The 23927-nt window shown below is 39.4% G+C and overlaps 1 protein-coding gene across 1 annotated transcript in view; it reads right to left on the bottom strand.

The window, feature by feature from the left end:
• Positions 1 to 2354: 2354 nt before the first annotated feature.
• The window catches only part of LOC131231974 (probable leucine-rich repeat receptor-like protein kinase At1g35710), a 71312-nt gene continuing 49739 nt past the window's right edge, over positions 2355 to 23927 (bottom strand). Inside the window, exon 2 of the mRNA XM_058228400.1 lies at positions 2355 to 2892. Within this exon, the coding sequence (XP_058084383.1) occupies positions 2534 to 2892 (359 nt within the window). The 3' untranslated portion in view covers positions 2355 to 2533. The remainder of the gene's footprint in view (positions 2893 to 23927) is intronic.

Genomic DNA, 23927 nt, shown 5'->3' with positions numbered 1-23927 from the left:
GAGATGTTGGTGAACCTGGCAAATTGGAAGCGGAGAGGTGCATAACAGATACAAGGAGCATTCCATTCTGCACACCATACAAACAAACATGCCTGTCTAAAATTCCATCCAATCAACTTGGCCTTCTTCTTACCGCCCTCCATTCCCACGTAATCTAGATTAACCAAGCCCCTGATCTCCGATGGGAGTTCTTCGTTTTTTTTTTTTTGCTGGAGAGCTCCTTGGAGATGTTTTCTCCCTAATTCACAAGATCTTAGAGGTACTTCTCATCTGAATTTATGGTATATAAGCAAGCTAGTTTTCATCACGTGCTTCTAAAAGAGCCATCTTATCCTCTTGATTTAAAAAAACCGTGATCAGGGAATCGGTTGTTATTTCTGGTGAATGTTTGAGACTTCTGGTTCTCATGCATACACTATCACAAGCAAATGAATGTAGAAAGATGGTATGAATCTACTATTGGAAGCAATAATCATCATTGTGTCTGTATCAAATAAAGTTCATTCATAGGTAGTGAAAGCTCTTACAACTGTTTATGTTGATGTATTGGGCTTTTAATTGTTTATTAGGTTGGGCCCTTGATCTGTCTATCAGTTTGGGTGCTCCTGTGTGACACCAAGTTTAACTGGTTTTCTTTAATAAAACTATTTCTACAGAGAATTTTCTCTCTAGCAAAATTTTCCAATTTCAGTTTAATTTCAGGAATTCATTAATTTATATTCATCTCATTAATTGTTCAATTTCAGGACCTTGTTGAGATTAAGAACAATGCTACGAGGCTAGTTTCTCACCTTGCTCAGATTCCATCCTCTGCAGTTCAATTCAGAGAAGTTTTATTAGCAATGCTAGTGACATGCAAGGCAACTTAGGTACACTTGTTACAATTTCAGATAAACTATTGAAGTATTGGGGATGCATTGGAATGTATCCTAACAAAATTTTAAAATAGCTCTTATTAGATTCTTCTGTAATTTATTTTTATTCATGAACCTATTTTTGTATTACGTTCTTTTTACTTATCATAGGCATTGATTAAAAATACACAATTTTCTACTAATCATGGGTACTTAAAAAAAGTTTCTTCATTTAAGGACAAAGACGGGCTGAAAAGTTCATACTAGGAAATTTTCTGCTGCCAGATTGTTCCAATTTGTTGAGTTTAATATGGTATTGATCCAATTCAATGTATTTGGAATTTACTGACCCCGACAAAGATTTGTTTGTTCCAAGCTAGAGGCGGGCGGGGGTAGGCAATATGCTTCCAATAATTTGTAAAATTTTCTTTTTTAATGAGAAACGCTGACGGCTTTTAACCGGCCATTGGCAAATATGGAAATGCAGCATAAACTGTCGGAATTATCATTGGTTATGGTCGTTGGCATAAACCGTTGGCAGCCTTTCTGACAGCTTTTAGCCATCGGCTTTGTCCTGTTTTTTTGGTAATGCTGCGCAGGATCTCCCTCCATCTTATGATAAATTGAGTATTCCTGTACTCCAAAACCATGATCAAAGATACCCCGACCCCTGGTGAACAATATCTTCTATTAAAATAAACGATACAAGAATTGTGCTCATGTTCTTTCCTCTCCTCAAGAGCAATCTAGGGAGTTATCTCAGAGGTTGACATGCATGGGCTCGGAGATAAAAGCATAAAAATCTTTTTTGTTTGCATCTCCAAATTAAATATCATCTATAATTTAGATGCTCTTATTGAAATTTATAACTAGGTGTGAGATGTCTACTCTAAGCTTATCTTCATGGATAATGCACCTATTAGTTGGTGCACTCTTACATCTCTCACCTTGAATTATTAGAAAATGCTAGAAAGCTCTTATTTTAAGATTGTCTTGGGCTCCCTTGGGTGCTACCTTTCGAAGAATTAATGTTAGCAAGTTAGCTCCTCGTTTGATTTTCTTTTCTTTTTTTCCATGACCCAAGGTGTGGGCTCTCCCTCCCTAGCCTAGGGCGTATGCTCTTTTCCTTGACTTTTACTTTTCTTCTTTCGGTTTTTTTGACCTCGGGTGTGGGTGCTTGTTCCAAGCCCGATATGTTGGAAATTTTGTTTCCTTTGCTTTAAGGGCTCTACCCCTTGTTTTTTGTTTGTATTCAATTGGGTCTTAGCGCTTGGGTTGGTAATGAAAGAAGTCTTTTCGTGCTTGTCTCCTAATAAAAGAAACTTAAACCATCTCTCTTAGATAAATAAACTCATTTCTTTACTTTTCATAATACATTAGTATACATAAGGAAAATTATTATAATTCCTAGAAGGTATATTTTTCTTTAGCTTGAAAACCTTCAGTTAGAAGATAACCATCACACAAGAAAACATCTTAATTCTTTCAAATTCTTTATTACATATAGATTGCAATCACCAACCCTAAAATACTACATTTTTTATAAACAGCTATTCCAAACACTAAATTATGTACATTTCATAACAAGAAAAACACCTTCTCTATGCTTGATGATATTCATACAATAAACAGATAGATTCACCACATGCCCACAAACTTGGTGATTTTCATCCACCCAACTATACCTTTAGATCCATCAGTTGACGTAATGTAAGTGCATGGAATGGCTGCAGAGAGAAAGAAGGCCCTCCAATAGATAGCTTTTGAGCCACATGTCGCATGGTTGGCCAAGAGTCTGGATCTGGTTGAATGCATGCAAGAGCCATGGATACCACAAATAAGACTTCCTGTGCAACATTAGCCATTGGATCTGAGAGACTTTGATCCAACATATCTTTTAGGAGTGTATCTTGTCCACTTGATGATGACAAAGAGCAAACGAGCTCCCCAGGATGACTTCCCATCATCACTTCAAGTGCCACAACACCAAAGCTATATACATTGCATTTTTCAGTCACCCTCATTGTATATGCAAGCTCTACAAGCAAGAATATTGTCAGTCATGTTCTTTTCTCTTTGTTAATCATCAATAGCTAAACTCTTAATCATATATCAAAACTCACCTGGGTTGCGCGAGTTAGGTTTCATATCTTGTAGGTTTTTGTGCTTGCTAACCCTAAGGCATCTCTACAAAGATGTGTTTGGAAGATTTGGGAGGTGAATAAGATGAGCCAGGCTTTCAGATGACCTTGCTAGGAAAGTCAGGATGGTCAACTCACCGGGCATGCCACATATATAAATTAAGTGCATACTGTTGCTTCTTTTTTTTTTTTTTTTTTCCTCCTCGGAACTGTCTATTGTTTTCACGTGGTGGTTGCCTGCCTGATAAGAGGACTAGTATAATCATAGTCCCAAATGCATGAGAAGTTGGCATGTATGAACCAGATTGTAATGGCGCGCATATAGGCATCATTGCTGCTACACATTTCATCAGCATGGTTGATATGTGCATTGTTTCACAATATTAAAATGGATTTAGCATAATTACTTGTATCAATATTCTGGACCCACAAACCAAATCTCTCTCTCTCTCTAAAAAAATATGGGAAGCAAAGAAACAACCAGTAAAAATGTTCCACCAAACAGTTTCTATGATATCTATGAGGTTTTAAGTCTGTAATGGTGGGGCTCATAGTTCTAAGATCCAAACTACTGATAGGCCCCAATTTGAATGGCTCGTGCATTAATAATTCTCCTAATTAGAAATACTAACCTTTTTGATGGCTAGAAGATAGACGATCAAGGGAAAAAAGGAAGCGAACCAATTGTGCATATTGAACAAAGAAAGCCGGTAAATTCAATGGCTAGGATTTTCCAATCTTAGAACTTCTTTTGGTGCGTGGGGCATTTAGTGTGTAAGACATCACATTGATGGCTTGAATTGTAAAGCTGTGAAACCCCTGTAAAATCAAGAAAACCCAATTATTCTTTTGGATCTTGGCAAAGCATGGTAGGATACACATTTCCTGCTGTATTATTTTCACATTTACTTGAAGTGGTAGACTTTTTAAATGATTTCGTAAATAGAGATAAATCATCCATCCAAACTTGTTATGCCTGTAAATTAATCCAGAACATCTAAAAACTAGTGTTTTAAATAGCGGTAGCGTGTTGCGTAGCGTTCAACCCTCCATAGCGTGTAGAGAAATAGCGTAGCGTGTAGCGTAAGCTACAAAATACTTCTATTTTTTAATTTTAAATATATATATATATGATAAATATTAAATAGTAAGAAGTTGATGGATAGGGTCTTATTATTTTAAAGTTAATACATGTCTCGTGTACAATTTTTTAAGGGCCCGAATTAGGCAAGATTCAGATTGTGAAGTGTAGCACACAAGTGTCAAAGTTTTTTGGGCCCCACCGTGATAAATGTGTTATATCCACACCGTCCATCCATTTTGCCAAATAATTTTAGGGCATGAGCCCAAAAATGAGGCAAATCCAAAGCTCGGTTGGACCGCACCATAAGAAACAACAATAATTAAACGTCCACCATTAAAAATTTATTTGGGGCTACAAAAGTTTTAGATCAAGCTGACATGTGTGTTTTCCCTTCATCCATGTCAGTGTGACCCAATTAACAGGTTAGATGGAAAATAAACATTACAGCGGACCGTGTAACAAAATAGTGCAAATGCATTGTTCAACGTGCACCACAGAACACAAAATAATAATAATAATAATGAGTGCGTGGCTGTCAGTCTATTCCAGAAATGAAAAAGAAGAGAGGGGGAAACTGAAAGAAAAGAGGGAAAGAAGAGAGAGAGAGAGAGAGAGAGAGAGAGAGAGAGAGAAGAAGAAGAAGAAGAAGAAGAAGAAGAAGAATCCGTAGCTGCGGCCGCAACCGCAGCAGTTCGAGAAGAAGAAGAAGAGGAAGAAGAAGGAGAAGAAGGAGAAGGAAGAGGAGAAGAAGAAAAAAGCAAAAAAGAAAAAGGAAGGAGCGTACCTATTTTTGTCTCAAGATGAGATTGAATCAGTGAAAACTGCAAATGTTAGTTTGCCTCTGGAAACAGTTTTTCAAACTCAAGATTGAAAAGTGGGGAGGGGAGCAATGTCAGCAGCGTCGGGTTGCGCCTGATAGCAGATTTTCGACCTCAACATTGAAGGGTGGGGAGAGGAGCAGCGTCGGTAGCGTTGGATTGGCTCTGTGAGAGGATTTTTGGTCTCCAAATGGAAAGGTGGGGAGAGCAGCTGCGTCGGCTGCTTCGGTTTGGGGGTGGAAGCCCTTTCGAATTAAGTTTTTTCTTTTTTAACTTAAGTTTGGCTTGTGGTGTGAGTTCACCGCTGTTTGCTGCACTGATTTTTTTTTTTTTTTTAAAATACCAAACAGGTAGTGCACGCTACCTGCGCTACACACTACGTATCCGTAGCACACGCTACAGGGGAAAAACGCTATTTGTAATGCTACGTAGCGAAATCGCTACGCTATGCTACGTAGCGTACGCTATAGGCGCTACTGAAAACACTGCTAAAAACATAGCCCATATTGTAGAATGAACATGTCCCAAAATTTAAAAATTACACTTATTAGAGGTGTCTATCCATCCAATCAGTGGTGGACAGTTAAAAAAAGGTTCAGCAACATAGATTTAATAGATGATAACATGTGGTTAAGTTAGTTGAGCAAATGTGAATTACAGGTTAGTTTTACCATTCACCCACATTATATCAACCATGGATAATGTAACAATGATGGCCTCAAGCGCTGCAATGGAAAAACCATTCTTATGTTATCTTCAATGTTATCTTCAATTGCACGGTTGTATTAGCTGTAAATATTTATGGATGGTTCATGATTTTCAGAAGTTTTGACATAATGTTGTCTACCCTCTTGGTTATTGTAAAAAAGATCTTGCTTAAATTTATTTTTTATTTTTCCAAAAAATAAAAATGCCCATCTTTTGCACCATAGTCATTTTACCGTTGATGGTTTGATACAATTACATATTAGCTAGGTACTCCTTTTAAAATGTTAGTTGTTTTTTTTCATCCGAGCGCTGCGTCTTTGGGGGAAACCTGTTTATCAACTGATGCCCCGTGTCACTATCACTCTGACTCCTCGTAAGTCTTGCTGCAGATGGGTTTCATGATGTTTGAGAGAATCCACCCCGTTCACAAGTTCGACTATGTGATTTTACATAGCAGACCAAAAAGATGACGTCGAGTGGGCCAAAAACCAACAAAAAGTTGACCATTAAAGGCCATTTGCAACATTTTATAGTTGTGAGACCCGCATGTGGATTCATTCAGACTCCATTTTGAGCCCGTACCTTAAAATTAGATGGCCAAACTAGTGAATGAGTTGGATTTGTCACAAACATCATAAAAGTGGGCCTCACCAAGATTTGATAACAATTAATGCCCTATCACATCTCTCACTCCACGTTAGATTCATTGGGAGATCGATGATCGTTGTGATCATAAGGCCCACTATGTTCTTTGATGTATTTCGGAGCTGTCCACCATTTTCCCTCGTGAATTTAAGCCAAGGCTAAAAAATGATCCAGATCCGAAGCTCCGGTGGACCACAGGTTAAGAAAAAGTGCATATTAAATTGAAGATTCTTCAAACAGTCATGGAGCAACAAAAATTTTGGATCAGGGACAAAAATCCAATAGTTAGGTTCAACCCACTAGGAATAACCTTCTAAATAGTTGGGAATGCCATTTCAACGGTTTGGATGGCCTAAAAAATATGAAATGTACCATTGATAGTTTCAATGATGGTAAGCTACCAAATACTTTTTCTTATCATAGGACTCACCTGTACGTTTGATCCACTTGGATTTTGGGCTTACACCCTAATATAAGATGGGAAAGTGGTGGACGGTTTGGATTTGCAACAAGCATCACGAAAGTGTGCTCCACCGAAATTCAATGGAAAGTGACAAACATTGTCGCCTTGTGTCACATCTCACGACTTCATGATATTGAAGAGAAATCTATGCCGTATACAAGTTTGGCCATGTTTTTTTTGCTTAGTGGCCTAAAGTTGAGGGAGATCAAGTGCTCAAGTGAGTCACAAAGCCAAAAAGAGTGGATTGTTAAAGGCCAATGTCCAACATTTTGCTGTTGTGAGACCCACCTGTACATTGGATCAACCTTAATTTTGGGCCCACACCTAAAATTAAATGGCCAAACAAGTAGGGGGTCGAATTTATCACAAGAATCACGAAAGTGAGTCCTGCCAAGATTTGATAACAACTGATGTCTTGTCACATATCTGACCCCACACTGATTTCAACGGGAGATGGTCATGGCGATCATGGAGCCCAACATTTTGTTGGAGAAAAATCCAAGCCGTCCACCATTTCCCTTGTGTGATTTTACGGCTTGGGCCAAAAAATGATCCGAATCAAAAGCTCAAGTGGGCCACATGGAATGTAAAAGTGCAAATTGAACACACACCTTTCAAATTGTCAGGGGTTATAGAAATTTTAGATTATGGAGAAAAAAATCAAGTGGTTACATTCAACCCATTATGAATGACATTCTGAACAGTTGGTGTTTACATCTTAGTTATGAAGGTGTTTGCATGATGGTAGATGTTTGCCGTGATTATGGGTCCCACCGTGTTCGTTGCAAGAAATTTCAATGGTTATAAACTACCAACCTAGCTTTTCCTGTCGTGGGACCCAATTGTGCATTAGAACCGCTTGATTTTGGGCTCATGGCTTAAAATGAGATGGCGAAAATGGTGGACCTTTTCCAATCATGGGACTTACCTATGCTTTGGATTTGAGACAATTAAGCATGATTTTGGAGTCCACAGCATGGTTCATTGTTAGTAGGAAATATTGTAGGTTATAATCATTGAGTTTGTTTGAAAACAGGGATAAGTAATTTTTTTTTATGAATGCATCTGCCGGAGCCTTCTTAAAGGCTTTGTTGCTAGGAAGAGGACCTTCGAAAACATTGTATGAAAAATCAATGGATTGTAAGCTGATCATCCCATCAAACGAAGATGGAATGGAACCTGACAATATGTCGTGAGAAAGGTTTAAATTTTCCAGACTAACCAATTTCGCGAGTTGTGGAGGTATCTTTCCATTGAGGAAGTTATGACTTAGATCTAGTAAGCCCTGTAAGTACACTAGGTTACCAATTTGAAAAGGAATGCTTCCATTCAAAACATTTTCACTCAATTTCAGAAAATGGAGTTTAGAGCAATCCCCTAATTGAGGTGGTATTGGACCACTTAGGTGATTCATTGACAGATCCAGAATCTCCAAATTAGATAGGTTTCCAATCTCGTGGTAACTGACCAGAAAGCTGGTTATCATTTAAAGTCAAGTTGAACAAAAAAGTCAGCCTCCCAAATTCCTTTGGAATCTCTCCTACGAAATGGTTTGAAGAAACATCAAGCACTCTTAGCTGCCCCAACTGCCCAATCTCAGGAGGAATTCTACCAGTGATATTGTTCCCGGAGAGTTGAGGCTTTTTTAAGTTTTGGCATTCTCCCCAATGTGGTGAGAGTTCACCAAACAACAAGTTGTCACTGACATCCATGAATATGAGGTGAGGGTATACACCAAAGGCTTCGGATACATTTGCAGCAAGTCGGTTTCCATTGAGTCGCACTCTCGTTAAGCTAGTGCAGTTTTTGAAGGTTCTCGGGATCTCACCGGTGAAATGGTTGTTGAAAGCAGTGAAGGCTTCAAGAGATATAAATAGCCAGAGAAGTTGTTGCCATTCAAGTAGAGTCGAGAAAGATTTGTCATGTTCCACATTTCTTGAGGTAACGAACCAGATAATTGACAGTCAATATGGGACAAAACAGTAAGCTTGGTCAACTTTCCAAAAGTAGGAGAGATAGAACCTGTTAGAGGGTTAATGGACATGTCAATTTCCTTGAGATTCATTAAATTCCCTACTTCAGGTGGAATAGAACCAAAGAATTGATTTTCAAACAGAAGAAGAATAGTGAGCATGGACAAGTTTCCTAAAGTGGAAGGGATAGAACCTGTTAGAAGGTTAGTGGACGTGTCAAGATCCTTGAGATTAACCAGATTTCCTATTTCTGGTGGAATTGAACCAGAGAATTGATTTTCGAACAGATGAAAAAGAGTGAGCATGGACAAGTTTCCTAAAGTGGAAGGGATAGAACCTGTTAGAAGGTTAGTGGACATGTCAAGCTCTTTGAGATTAACCAGATTCCCTACTTCAGGTGGAATTGAACCAGAAACTTGGTTGTCATATAGAAACAAAATTGTAAGGTTGCTCAAATTACCTAAAGCTGGAGGGATCTGACCAGTCAAATTGTTTTGGTACAACGTCAACTCGACCAAATTCTTGAGATTCCCTAACTCTCCAGGGATTGTGCCTGAAATTTGATTTCTGGATGAATACAAAATTCTGAGCATGGGCAAATTACCCAAAGCGGGAGGGATCTGACCAGTCAGATTGTTTTGGGACAATGTCAACTCAACCAGAGCTTCTAGATTCCCGATTTGTGAAGGAATGGAGCCAGAGATTCGATTTTGGTCCAGGTACCATATGGAAAGCTTTGTCAGATTTCCTATAGTGTTAAGGGATGGAACCATTTAGATGGTTAATGGACAAGTCAAGCTCATTCAAATTCACAAGATTCCCTATTTCCGGAGGTATTGATCCACTTATTTCATTTGCAGACAGATTCAGGGACGTGAGTTTGTAAAGAGGTTCAAGATGGGCTGGAATGGTTCCTGTGAGTGTGTTGTCGCTGAGATCAAGATGAAGGAGGTTTGGAAATGACAGGAAACTCAAGTTATCGAGCTTACCTTGCAAACCTACACTCGATAGGCTTATCCTTGTTACACTTCCAAGGATGTTGCATGAGATCCCAGTCCAGTTGCAAGGAGAGATTATGTTGGTGGTAGAATTAGCAGAAGGAAGAGACCATGAATGGAGAGCTTGTGATGCTGAGAGGCTGGCTTTCCATTTCATGAGAGCCTCTACTTCTGAGAGTGTAGATGATGGAGGTGCTGTTGCAAATGATATTGCTTGGAAAGAAAGAAAGGCTAGCAAAAAGAGGATAAAAGCAAAGGGAAGAGATTTGTGTATGGCCATGGTTGCTGTTGCTTATGGTATGCTACTAACTTACGATGGATGGGTATTTAGAGGAGAAGGTTGATGGTAATCAGGTAAAGCGACCATTGTATATGCGCACATTCAAGTGAGAGCAACCCTCCGAGGAGTGGTACCGGGGCGGCCGGGCCTAGTAATTTTTTGCCAGGTGGAGCTGTGCGAGAAAATTAGAAGAAAACACCGAAAAAGAAGGACGAAAAGAGCAATGCGATGTAGCTCGTGTCAGAATTGGTCCCCGGAAGCGGATTGGCTGGTGTACCACACACCAGCTATATAGCTGGGGGACGCGGACTGCGTACTACCCCCGCCCGTCCCTAGCTCCGAACGGGCAGTTCTGTGGGCGGGCCCACCGTCATGTATCTGTACATTCAAGCCATCTATCCCTTTTCTCAGATTATTTTAAAGCATAAACACAAAATTGAGGCAAATCCAATGCTCAATTGCACCACACCACAGATGACTCTTGCATTTAATGCAATATCATGTTCAAGCCTTAAAATAATCTGAGAAAAGGGATAGACGGCTTGGATGTACAGATACATCATGGTGGGCCCACCCACACAACTGCCCGTTCGGAGCTAGGGACGGGCGGGTAGTACGCAATCCGCGTCCGAAATGGATGGGCATTGTGGATATACTACACATTCATCAAGGTGGGCCCCACATGGTAAGGGTAACACCTAATCCGCTCCCCAACATAACCGGCTTCTCATGACAGCAGGAGGCCGGCCGTATTGGATGAGCACCACTCAAATATATTTCTCAAATCCGCTAGGTTCACCAGGTGATCGTGACCTAATTTTAGGACTAGGGCAGTAGAAAAAGCTCCATCCCTGGTTCAAATGAACCACAAAATTGAAAAAAATATAGTGATGAAATACCAATGGGCATGATTTTTTGTGGTGAGGCCTAAATTTTGTTGTGGCATCTAAGGGTCTGAGTGGATTTTATTACAAGGAATCAACATTGGATATCTCTTTACCAGCTGCTTTCTTTGGGTGGGGCATCTGAATCAAAGAATAATATATATATGATGTTTTGGGCCTAAGTCTAAAGTGGGATAAGAAATTAATATAATGGTCCAAGTGGATTTCATCCACATCGTAGGGTTTTCCTCGTTAAAAAAATAAAAATCAAGGGTGGCGTCCCCTTTCATTCGTTTCAATTGGTATGGCTCAACGAAATCATGGATGGGGCTCGTTTTTATGTTTGGGCCTAAAACTAGGCCAGGGACCAGGTGGTGGGAGTAGACTTCATAAACATGTCATGGTGGGACCCACCTGAGCCGGCCAACTCCCTTGCTCGCACCATGGACCGGATTAGGTGTTACCTGGGTAATTTCTTAGTGTGTTACCCTAATAAACATTTTTGTGGGCCCTAGTATGGTTTCAACTGTGGGTGTCATTGTTTCCATTCTATTCTGCAGTGCAGTCCACTTGAGCCTTGGATCTTCCTCATTTTTAGGCCTATGCCGTCAAATGATTTCAAAAAATGGATGGATGGTGTGGATATAACACATGTCCAAGTGGGCCGGGACCATAAAGCTTGGTGACGTTGACACACCAAAAAGATCGGTAGTGGAGGGTAGACCAGGCAACCCACGGACGCGGATTTCCTGCAAAGCCTTTTGCAGGAAGTTCGTGCGCAAGGAAGGTGGTTGGGACCCACTGCTATGTTTGTGAGAAATCCACTCCATCCATCCCTTTTACGAGCTCATTTAATGACATGCGACCAAAAATCAGGAGAATTAAAAACTCGAATGGGTCTCACGACATGGAAAATTGGGGAAAGAAATTCGTATAGTTGGAACATTTTTGGGCTCCACCTTGATGTTTATATGTCATCCAAACTGCTTATAAGGTTATTCCCACTTGGATGAAGTAAAAACATGGTAAATTTAGGCTGATACAATACTTTTATGGCCAACCGCGCTCGTTGAAAACCCATTGTTTCCTCTCGTGCACGACACACTTGAGTTTTGAATCCACCTAATTTTTAGTTGCATGCCATGAAATGAGCTCGAAAAATGGATGGACGGAGTGGATTTCCCAAAAACATAGTAGTGGGTCCCACCGACCATCCTTGCGCAGGAACTTTCTGCGAGATCCGCGTATGCAACACCCACAGAAACAGATTGGCTACTCCCCCAGCCACCAGCCCGGTGGCTGTTGGTCGGTGCTCCGTGGGCCCCACCATGATGTATGTGTTTCATCCATTCTGTTCATCCATTTTTACCAATCATTTATCTTTTAATAAGAAAATTGAGAGGAATATAAATCGAAAGTGGCCCACACCACAGGAAAACAATAGTAATTGGAAATCCACCATTAAAATCCTCCTAAGGACCACTGTACTGTTTATTTGACATCCAATCCGTTGATTAGGTCATACAGAACCAGATGAGGGAAAAAAGAAAGATTAGCTTGATCCAAAACTTTTATGCCCCCAAAAAGTTTTTAATGGTCGATGCTCATTCAACACTATTTCCTATAATGTGGTACAGTTGAGATTTTTATATACCTAATTTTTGGTCTCATATAATAAAATGATTTTAAAAAAATAGATGGACGGCATGGATGAAACACATACATCATGGTGGGCCCCACGGAGCACCGACCATCAGCCATCGGCAGGTGGCAGGGGGAGTAGCCAATCTGTTTCCAACCCACACCCCTCCGGGGAAATCGGATTGCGTACTGAGTTACTCAGTAAGCTCTTATCGTACTGAGTCAACTCAGTTAGGCCCACCTTAAATATAGGTGGTTTATCCACACCGTTCATCCGTTTTTTGCATCTAATTTAAGGAGTTGAGCCCGAAATTGAATCATATCCAAAGATCAAGTGGATAATACCACAAGAAACGGTGGGGATAATTATTTCCACTGTTGAAACCTTGTTAGGCCCCATAGTGATGTTTATTTACCATCCAAGCTGTTCATAAGATCATACGGACATGGATGAAGGGAAAACACAAATGTAAGCCTTGATTCAAAACTTCGGTGGCCCCGATAGATTTTCAATGGTAGAAATTCAATTCAATTGTTTTCTATGGTGTGGTCCATTTGAATCTTGTATATGTTTCATTTTAGGGCTCAATCCCTAAAATTATCTAATAAAATGTATGGACGGAATGGATAAAATACATAAATCATAGTGGACCTCACAGAGTTTTCTCAGTACGCCAAGCGTAGTGAATTACTCATTATACAATCGGCTTCCCAATTTGAGGAAGCTGATTGGTTGATGTACCACACACAGCTATATAGCTAAAGCTAAGCACAAACTGACCTAATCCGGCGGATCCGATCCGAACCAAATCGAAGGCCTGAATCGATGCGGTTCTAGTAGGATCAGTTAGATCTGACCATTCATCGGATCGAGTTCAGATCGTAGTCAATCCGAACCGATCCGAACTGAATGGTCAATCCGGATCGATCCCAACTGAATGGATCCGATCCAATCCAGATCTATTATTAAGTGTGTGTGTGTGTGTGTGTGTGTGTGTGTGTGTGTGTGTGTGTGTATACACTCTTTTTACCCTAACTATATATATAGTTTTTATTTTATCTCTTTTACTTTTCACCCTACCCAATAGCACCCGCACTCAAATGGTCGAACCCTAAATCCCCAAAATCACTAAAATCCCTGCCTCATATCTCTCTCTCTCTCTCTCTCTCTCTCTCTCTCTCTCTCTCTCTCTCTCTCTCTCTCTCTCTCTACCCGAACGAGCAGCCATCTCTATTCGGTCACTCCGTTCATCCTTAAAATCCCTCCCTCTTTCATCTGTTTCCATCCGAACGAGCGCTGCACCTGGCTATCTTGATCCGTTCACTCAGCAGCCCAACCCACTCATCATCTCCGTTCATCAGGTAGGTATGTAGGTTTCATTTATATATATATATATATATATATATATATGTAATTTTAGCCTGTATTTTGAACTATTTTGGAGCGATGACTCACCATTTTTATTTAAAAAATTTCAAAAATAAAAAATAAAATCAGGACCATTCCAAACCATACCCAATCTAATCCAACTCGGTTTCCCTAACCAAGACGGACTCGGATCGGATCAGGCCAGCAGTGGTCCGGATCAGATCAGATCAGATAACCTGGACTCAGTCCCGAATCGGATCGAGTTCAGGTCAGGCCATGTAAATTTCGGACCGAGTCGAGTTGGACCCAATTCGATCCGACTTGACTCAATGCCCATATATAGCTGGTGTCTTGACGACAACAAGTTGGATCCCATCATGAGGTATACATTATATCCAAACCATCTATCCATTTTGTAAGCTAGTCGTAAGGCCTGAGACGAAAAATAAGACATATCTAACGATCAAGTGGACCATACTGAAAAAAGCAGTGGGGGATTGAATGTCTACCATTGAAACCCTTTTGGGGTTCACAAAAGTTTTGGATCAATATTAAATTTTTTATCCCTCTTCATCCATGTATTTTTTACCTTATGAGAAGATTGGATGTAAAATAAACATTATGGCGGGCCCTATGAAATGTTTAATGGTGAAAATCATCATCTCCGCTGCTATGTATAGTGTGGTCTAATTGATCTTTAGGTATGATTTACTTTTTGGATAATACTCTAAAATGATCTCCATAAATGTATAAACAGTGTGGAAATAATAAATACATCATTGTGGGGCTATGTAACACTGATCTCCTTTGAACCACCCGTACAGCTTGGAGCAGAGGAGTGTCAGCGCTCGTCTTGGCACGACACGTACCTACACCAGCTATATAGTTGGTGTGTGGTACACCAGCTATATATCTAGTGTATTGACGACAGCAAGTTCTGTATGTCCGGTCATGAGGTTTGTGTTATATCCAAACTGTCCATCCATTTAGCGAGCTAGTCTTATTGCTTGAGGTGAAAATAAGACAGATCTAATGATAAAGTGACCACATTACAAAAAACAGCTGGGGATTGAACGTCTACCATAGAAACCCTTTTGCATATCACAAAAGTTTTGGATCAACATGAAATTTTTTTTCCCTCTTTATGCAGGTATTTTTGACCCTATGAACAAATTGGATGGAAATTAAATGTTATGGTGGGCCATACGAAGTTTTTAACAGTGAAAATATTATCCTGCTACTATGCTATTTTTTGTGTGGTCCATTCGAGCTTTGGATATGATTCTTTTTTTGTCTAATGCCTAAAATGATCTCGAAAAATTGATGAACGGTGTGGATATAATAAATACATCATTGTGAGGGCTCATGTGACTTTGATCTCCTTTGAACCGTTGGTACAACCCGAAGCTCGAGGAGCGTCTGCGCTTGTCTTCGGATAACATGTATCTACACCAGCTATATGGACGCGGATTGGCTACTGTTGAGACTCAAATATTGCATAATTTTTTCCATTTATATCTTAGTTTTATGAACATAAATCATCTTAATATTCTATTTTACTCATGTATGTATTGCAAGGTGAATCTAAGAGCTTGGATTGAAAAAGGGTGTTAAAAAGTAAGAATTTGATGCTCAAAAATCACCAAGGCAAGGGATGGATCTTAGGAAACTAAGATTAAATAATTCACATGCCAACGATCCAAGAAAACCAAGTGAGGAATGAAAAGAATCGAAGATTTGAAGTGAAAAATCCTGAAATCGTCCTGAAAGGTATATTCTAAAGCTCTGAAGTCTATTTTGGAAAACTACGCAGCAGGAAGTATGTTTTAAAAGAACTATGCAACGAGAACTCTATTTTGGGAAAATACGTATATTTGAGGCGTTTTCTAGGGTTTTCAACTTTGTACGAAAATTGGAGTTCCCTACTTATAAATAAGGCCTCCTAAGGCATTCTTAAACATCATTAGAAGCATTCAAGAGCAATATTTAGGATTTTTTTTAAAGAGTTTTTAATTTGATTAAAGCTTTATAAGTTTTTTTTTATTTATTTTAGATCTTTTTTATTTGCATTTTTTTTCTTCTTTCTTTCTTGTTGCTTTTTATTTATGCAATTTAATTATGTTTTTCTAAGTTCCCTCTAGTCCAAGCTAGAAGGAAAGCACATGGGTTTAATATTTCTTTAAGTTATGATGATTGATTGTTTTAATGATGAGAAGAATGGTGTATGCATGTTATCTATTATTTAGGTTTTATTTTTTTTCCTCTTGTGAGATCCATATGTTTCCATCATATGAGATCCACATTGATGAATAGGCTTACCCTAGATTAATCAGATTTCCTAAATAGGAGAGGTTCTCAACCTATTATATTTCTTTGATATTCATTATCCTATAGATATTGAATACTTAAAATCACTGGCGCTTGAGAATATATGTCAATGGTGCAAATCCATTATTTTCTAATCTTTTATATCATTTATTAAAATATTTAAACTGTTTTATTTTCCGATTAGGCTGACCATAATGCTCAGATCCTAGTTATGTTATCCAAGTCATCATGATTTTGGAATATTAACCTATGTGTGGAACTTTGAAGCTTGGGTGTTATTTTATTCAGTTGAATTACATTCATTTAAAAATTCCAAAATCAAATCATCAATTTAGTTTTTATTACTTAGTTTGTTTTGTATTTAATTTTTTCCTTCTCGCAATTCATCTCCCTATGGGATTGACCCTGTATTCACAGGATATTACTTACGAACCTCTGCACTTGGAGGCAAGCAACCAGCTACTGACAGGTCGAGTAGAGAAACGTTCTATTGAAGTGACGTCACCAAGTTTTACAGGTCCCACTATGATGTATGTGTTGTATCCACACCGTCCATTCATTTGGAGATATCATTTTAGGGCATGAACCAAAGAATAAGTCCGATCCAAAGCTATAATGGACCCCACCAAAGAAAATAGTGGAGAGAGTGACACCTACCATTGAAACCTTCCTACAGTTCACCATGTTGTTTATTTGAGATCCAACCTGTCCATAACTTAAAACAGACATTAAATACGGGAAAAAACAAATATCAGCTTGATCAAAAACTTTTGTGGCCCTTGGAAGTTTTTAATGGTAGGCGTCACTCTCTCCACTGTTTTCTTTGGTGAGGTCTACTCAAGCTTTGGATTTGACTGATTCTTTGGATCTTTCACTAAAATGGTCTCTCCAAATGAATTGACGGTGTGGATATAGAACATACATCATGGTGGGACGCACAGAACTTGGTGATAGCGAGTTTCACTACTCAACCTGTAAGTAGCTAATCCGCGTCCATTACCTCAGCTCATTTCCGTACGTTATCCCAAAACTTAATTAGATCCGAATCTCCGGTAGACCACACCATGGAAAAACTGGTGAATAAATATTAAACACTATTTATATGCTGCAACAATTTTGCATAAAACTGATCCTTATATTTTCTTTTCATCCAGATCTGTTTGACCTTATTAATGGGTTGGATGGAAAATAAACATTACCAATCTGCTTAAGGTGGGCCGTGGGAAGTTTTGAATGATGGGCATTCACTCACCACTGTTTCCTTGGTCCACTTGGGATATGGATCCACTTAATATTTTGGAGCATTTCTGAAAATGAGCTGAAAAATGGGTGGACAGTATGGATATACAACACATCATCAATGTTATCTCCACGTTTAGGGTAACACCCACTAAGGTATTACCTCAGCAACACCTAATCCGCTCCCCATGTGAGACCGTCTCTCTAAACGGTGGCATGTTATGTTCGGCTGGTAGCAGCTAAATTCTTAAAATGTCGGGTCGGCACCCACTATTAACACAATGCAAATTGATAATAAATGTGCCATTTTTCTTATGAAGGTGGGGCCACACTATTAAATTTGTGTGATATGTCTAAACTAGAAATAAGAAGGTTTGAACGAGACCAACGAACACCAACTAGGCTATAAATAACATAGCTCTCAAATTAAAAAAAGAGTAATTTTCCCCAACTAAGCAATAAATAACATAGCTCTCAAATTTAAAAAAAAGTAAATTTCCCCTCACCTCAAAAGATCCACCAACAAAATAGATATGATGAATTGATGAATGTAAGTGAGTTGACGACCAAAGTTTCCCATCCAGATCTATGTGACGTATATTTTTGAATTTCAATCAACCAATACTAGGTCTGCTTTGAACCCACAAGGATCCCTTCAATAATAATTATAAAATCACTTTCCTCCTTCAGATTTCTAATGCCCAAGCTATTACAGTTACAAAGCCTCTCTACTATTGCACGAATCTCTTCTATGCAATTGTGGACGCAAAAACTACCTAACCATGATTTTCCTTAGAAAAAAATCTTCAAAAGCAAATTTGAGAGTTAAAAAGCTACCTTAATATTTGTTGTTGGATCCTTCAACCATAGTACAAGGCAGGTGGTCTGGATGAAGGTGCTTTTAGTGCGAGCTTGAAAGAGTGAGTCTCTTTCTCTCACACGCCTTTTCACCATATTCTCTAACTCCCCGAAGGATGCAGTGGAAGCCTTTTCACATGAAATTTTCCCGCTGGGATGCTAGATGGGTCCCACTAAGATGTTAGTAATAAATCCACGCCGTCTATACCTTTTTAAAAATAATTTTATGATATGAACCCAAAACTGAGGTCGATTGAACTCTCACCATTAAAAACTTCCTGGGGCTACCAAATATTTGGATCAAGCTAATATTAGTTTTTTTTTTCTCCATCATCTAGGTCTGTATGACCTAATCTATAGGTTGGATGTCAAATAAATATCACAGTGGGTCCTAAAAAAATTTAACGATGAGAATCATTATCACTGCTGCTTCCTGCGGTGTGGTCCACTTGAGAGTTGGATCCGCCTCAGTTTTGGGATAATGCCCTTAAATGATAAGGAAAAATGAATGGACGGAGTAGATTTCTCAAAAACATTATGGTGGGCCCCACCTAGGTTTCCAGCGCGTGAAAGGCTTTCGCAGGAAATCCATGTTCGAAAAAATCACGTCCGTTTGAAATGATCAAAATCCAATAGCCAATGTGATGTATACTACCGTCACACAAATAGATGCCGATTGCCTGCATCGCCGAGCTTAAGGGATTCCTGCATCACTGAGCTTTGTGGGGCCCATCGTGATGTACGGATTATATCCACATCATCTATAAAAAAAATTTGCTTGGCATGAGACAAAAATTGAGGCAAATCCAAATCTCAATGGAACATTTGAGTGGGTGTTTCGCTGACTATGGGGCCCACCTTGATGTATGTGTTGTATATCCATGCCGTCAATCAGTTTTTTCAATTCATTTTATGTTATAGTCACAAAAATGAACCATCTCCAACTCTTAGGTGTGCCATACCACAGGAAACAATGGTCATTACAATGCCACCACTAAAAACTTCCTAGGTCTCACCATAATGTTTATTTACTATCCAACCCATTGAAAATGTCATACATACACAAATGAAGAGAAAAGAAAAATACCAGCTTGATCCAAAACCTTTATGGCCCACAGGAAGTTTTTAGAGGTCAATCACCACTTATTCCTGTGGTGTGGTCTATTTTAGATTTGGACCTGCTTTACTTTCATTACCGTGACCCGAATATGAGCTGGAAAAACTGATGGACGACATGGATACACATGCATACATCAAGGTGTGCCCCACGGTTAGAGAAACACCCACTACCATGTTACCCTAGTAACACCTAATCCGCTCCCGCGCATACATGTGGACCACTCAAAGCTCCCGCCCGATTCCTATAGAGACAAGTAGAGGTAGGACGAAATTAGATAATGACAAGTTGAGTAACTAAGTTCTGTCAGCCTCACTATGATGTATGTGTTGTATCCACACCGTCCATCCATTTTGAATATCATTTTAGGGCATGAGCCAAAGAATGAGGCAGATAAAAATCTATAGTGGACCCATCACAGAAAACAGTGGGGAGAGTTATTCCCACCGCTGAAACTATCCTAAGGCTCACCATAATGTTTATTTGGAATCCAACCTGTTCAAAAGTTTTTTAAAAAAAAAAATAAATAAAAAATAAAAAATAAAAAATTAATGAAATAAGGGAAAACACAAATATTAGCTTGATCTAAAACTTTCGTAGCCTTTAGAAGTTTTTTATGGTGGACGTCAGTCCCCATTATTTTCTGTAATGGGGTCCATTAGAGCTTTGGATTTAACTCATTCTTTGGATATTGCCCTAAAATGATCTCTCTGAATGTGGATGGAAGGCATGGATACATCACACACATCATGGCGGGCCCACATAACTTGGGGATGTCACTTCAGTAGCTGGTCTCACTACTCAACCTGTTAGTAGGTAATCCGCCATCATTGGTAACTACCTCCCTAATGACGCACGCAATCTGCCTCTAAGACGTTCAGGATCTTGCTATGTTCGCTAGAAATCTACGTGGGGCTCACCATGATGTTTGTGAGAAATCTATCGACAGTGATGTGTACATGCCATCTATACCATTCATAATGTCATTCCTACTGGGATTATCTGAGAACACAAATATTATCCTGATTCAAAACTTCTGTGACGTACGAATATTTCAACTGTGTAAGTTCAATCTTCACGTTTTTGGCCCACTTGAGTATTGGATTCGGCTCATTTTTATATGCATGTCTTAAAATGATCTCATAAAGTGGATGGACGGATTGGATTTCTCAAAAACATCACGGTGGGTCCCACTTAGGTTTCCGGTGCAGGAATTTCTGCGAAAGGGGCTTTCACAGGAAATCCGCAGTGTGAGTTTTTCGGATGTGAATTTCCTGCGAAAGCCTTTCGCGCACTGCAAACCTAGGTGGGCCTACCATAATGTTTTTGAGAAATCTACCCATCCATTCATTTTTCCTTATCATTTCAGGGCATTATCCTAAAAATAAGGCATATCCAAATCTCAAGTGGACCACACCACAGGAAGCAGTGGTGATAATGATTCTCACCGTTAAATTTTTTTAAGGCCCACCGTGATATTTATTTGACATCCAACCTGTAGATTAGGTCATACAAACCTGGATGATGGAAAAAAAGAAATACAGCTTGATCCAAAATTTTGGTAGCCTTAGGAAGTTTATAATGGTGAGAGTTCAATCAACACTGTGTGGCCCACTTGGGATTTTGATCTACCTCAGTTTTGGGTTCATACCATAAAATTATTTTTAAAAATGTATGGACGGCGCGGATTTATCATTAACATCTTGGTGGAACCCACCTAGCATCCCAACAGAAGAATTTCATGCGAAAAAGCTTCCGCCGCATCCTTCAGAAAGTTAGCGAATAGGGTGAAAAGGCATACAAGAGAAGGAAACTTGCTCTTTCAAGCTGGCGCTAAGAGTGCCTTCATCCACACTGTCTGCCTTATTCGACGGTTGATAGCAAGGTTCGCACGTAATGACGTGCAAACTGGTGCGTAGCTTTGTGTGTGTATATCAATATCAAAATGTCTGAGATAAAACACGGATGTGATTAAATCTTACCACAATTCATAATTGCTATATATCACAAAGATGAGGAATGTGGGGCTGTAGAAACTAAATAACAGTATGTAAATTTAGGTAATTAGATAAGTCATTTCAATTAAATAAGATAGGGAAACATAAATTGCTACATATTATAAAGATGAGATAATTGCAACTCTAACAATTACCGACTTGGAAGAGAAATAGAAAAGAGTGAAAGGACGAAAGTGTTTTCTGACTAACCAGTTAGTGAACATGAGTACGTGTCCGATAACAACAAACAGCATCAGGTCAGCCCCCTCCAGTTGCAATGACATACTATTGGTCAACCAAGTACATGCATCATGCATCATGTGAGAATTGTGAAGTGAGCCCATGATTCTAAAATGCAGATCATTGATCCGTTGTCCAGTTGTGGATGGACTAGTTGTAGAAAATTCCTGGGTATGAGAATTGCAACTTTTCGATTCCTAACATACAAATAGACGGTTAGGAAGAGGTCCAAAGAGAAGGTCTAAAGACTGACGGAGAAGATCTTCCCATCTGAGAAATTAAATTGGCTTCGAAAGGTGGGAAAATGAGAGAACAATCTGAAGCATGGGACCCATTTAACAGGATTTGTAGGGAGCAAGTGCAACGAAAACTACTGTGGGGCCCACCGTGGTGTGCTTGTGATATCCAATCCATCCATGATTTGAGCCAGCTCATGTTAGGACGTGATGTAGAGCGGATCGCAGACACATTCATGGTCAAGATGGACTAGAGAAGGCCTGATTGGAGGCAGAAGTGATCAGGACTATCAGAACCTTAAAACCGTTGTATCTCGCCAACTCAAATAAAATTTTCGACATATCATATATGATTTTAGGGTAAGAGAAGCTACTTTATTCATGTTGGTACACAAAAAATGTACGAAATTTCCATCATATGATAAAGAAAGGATTTTGAGGGATAAGTAGATATCAGAGACAAGGAAGAAAGAAGAAAAAAGAATAGAAGAAGAAATATGAGGAGAAAGTGAAGAAAAGAATAAGATTCATAGTGTTTGGCAGACCTGTGCAAACCCTATTGATTGAGCGGGACCGCGCAAATTTTTTGGATGGTTGCGCGCACCTGCACAAAGGGACATCAGTCAAGATGGTTTGGACTGTGGAGATTTGATGAGAAGTGGGCCCATGGTACGGATATCGAGGGTTCGCACGTGTGAAGGCCTATAAATACCCCACTTCCCCTCTCATTTGCACACATTGAAGATTCTAAAGATAATCAGAGCTCCAAAGAAGAAGAGAAGTCTTAAGGTATCAAGGGGAAAAGGGAGAAGGAAGATAGAGGAGGCTTTGCGCAGGGCCGCGCAACAGCATGGCCCGCGCAACACCTGTTGTTACACGGGAATGGATACTTGAGAGCCGAAATGCTACCCGAATGGCTGGGTGACATGCAATCTTCGATCTCCCAATCTTCAATTTTCTTTTGTATAGGAACATGAACTCAGGAAAGAGAGATCAGATGATTAGATCTGCCTAACATTCCTCTTAATGAGATTATCAAGTCACAAGTCGAAATGTTGCTAGATTTGATATTCAAACTCTTTCAATTCTTGTCTCTCTGAATATTCTATCTTAGAATCAAGGGAAATCAAAGGCAAATGAACTCAGAATGAATAAATAATATGATGATTGTTCTCTATACACTCTCTCTGTTATGATTAAATAGGATAGTCTCCCAAATCGAATGCATTTGTTTCTTGTTGAAACAAAATGGTGACTCTGCTGGGGATTTTATTTTATTTAAGATTAACATTGAAGAGGTTATGGGAACTTTTGTCATAGTTTTGCATCTTTTCGATGCCAAAATGGTGACTCTCAATGGGAACATCCTCCCATTCATCTCTAAGATGGAATGTTTTATCACTTGGATACTAATTGCGATTTTATATTTTGCCTGAAGGTAAGAAGATAAAATTGCAAGTTCCGATTAATGGCAAACCCAACGAAGAAGACGAATTTCTACTTTACAGCGACTAGATTTATGGTGGAATACATAACGAATCAGCTCACAGATCATAAAGCCTAAACTACTGCAAGCAAGAATGGCAAGCACCGAGTATGACTGGAGTCATATCCGCTTTGCCACTAGCACAAGAAAATGATAATGACTGGATTGTTGTAGCATCCCGAAAAACAAGGGCCCAAAATGTGGCAATTGCTAGGACGAACTCATCTCTACATAGAATCAGGAGGCCGGTAACACAGAACACAGTTAAAAATAATCCTGAACTTGTTCCTCCGACTCTATACCCGAGGAAATCTCTCCCCTCTCTAACATCGCAAGATTTCCCGACACTGCCTATTATGAAGACTCGGTGGATGAGAAAAGAGAAAGGCAAATCACTGATGAACAATACAATTCCTGTTTCGCCACAGGATACCTTTCAGCAAGAAATATCACAGTCGGCCGAATTCTGCGGAAATATGGAAGATCTGAATGGAGCTTTTATTTCGATAAGTCCCATCATACTCGGATGCTCTACTCCTACGAGTGCCTCTTCAGACAATGAGGAAGC

This window comes from Magnolia sinica, chromosome 17 (assembly GCF_029962835.1).
Source record: "Magnolia sinica isolate HGM2019 chromosome 17, MsV1, whole genome shotgun sequence".
Taxonomy (NCBI): Eukaryota; Viridiplantae; Streptophyta; class Magnoliopsida; order Magnoliales; family Magnoliaceae; genus Magnolia; species Magnolia sinica.
The sequence above is the reverse complement of the archived record's forward strand: the minus strand, read 5'-3'. Positions and strand labels throughout refer to the sequence as shown.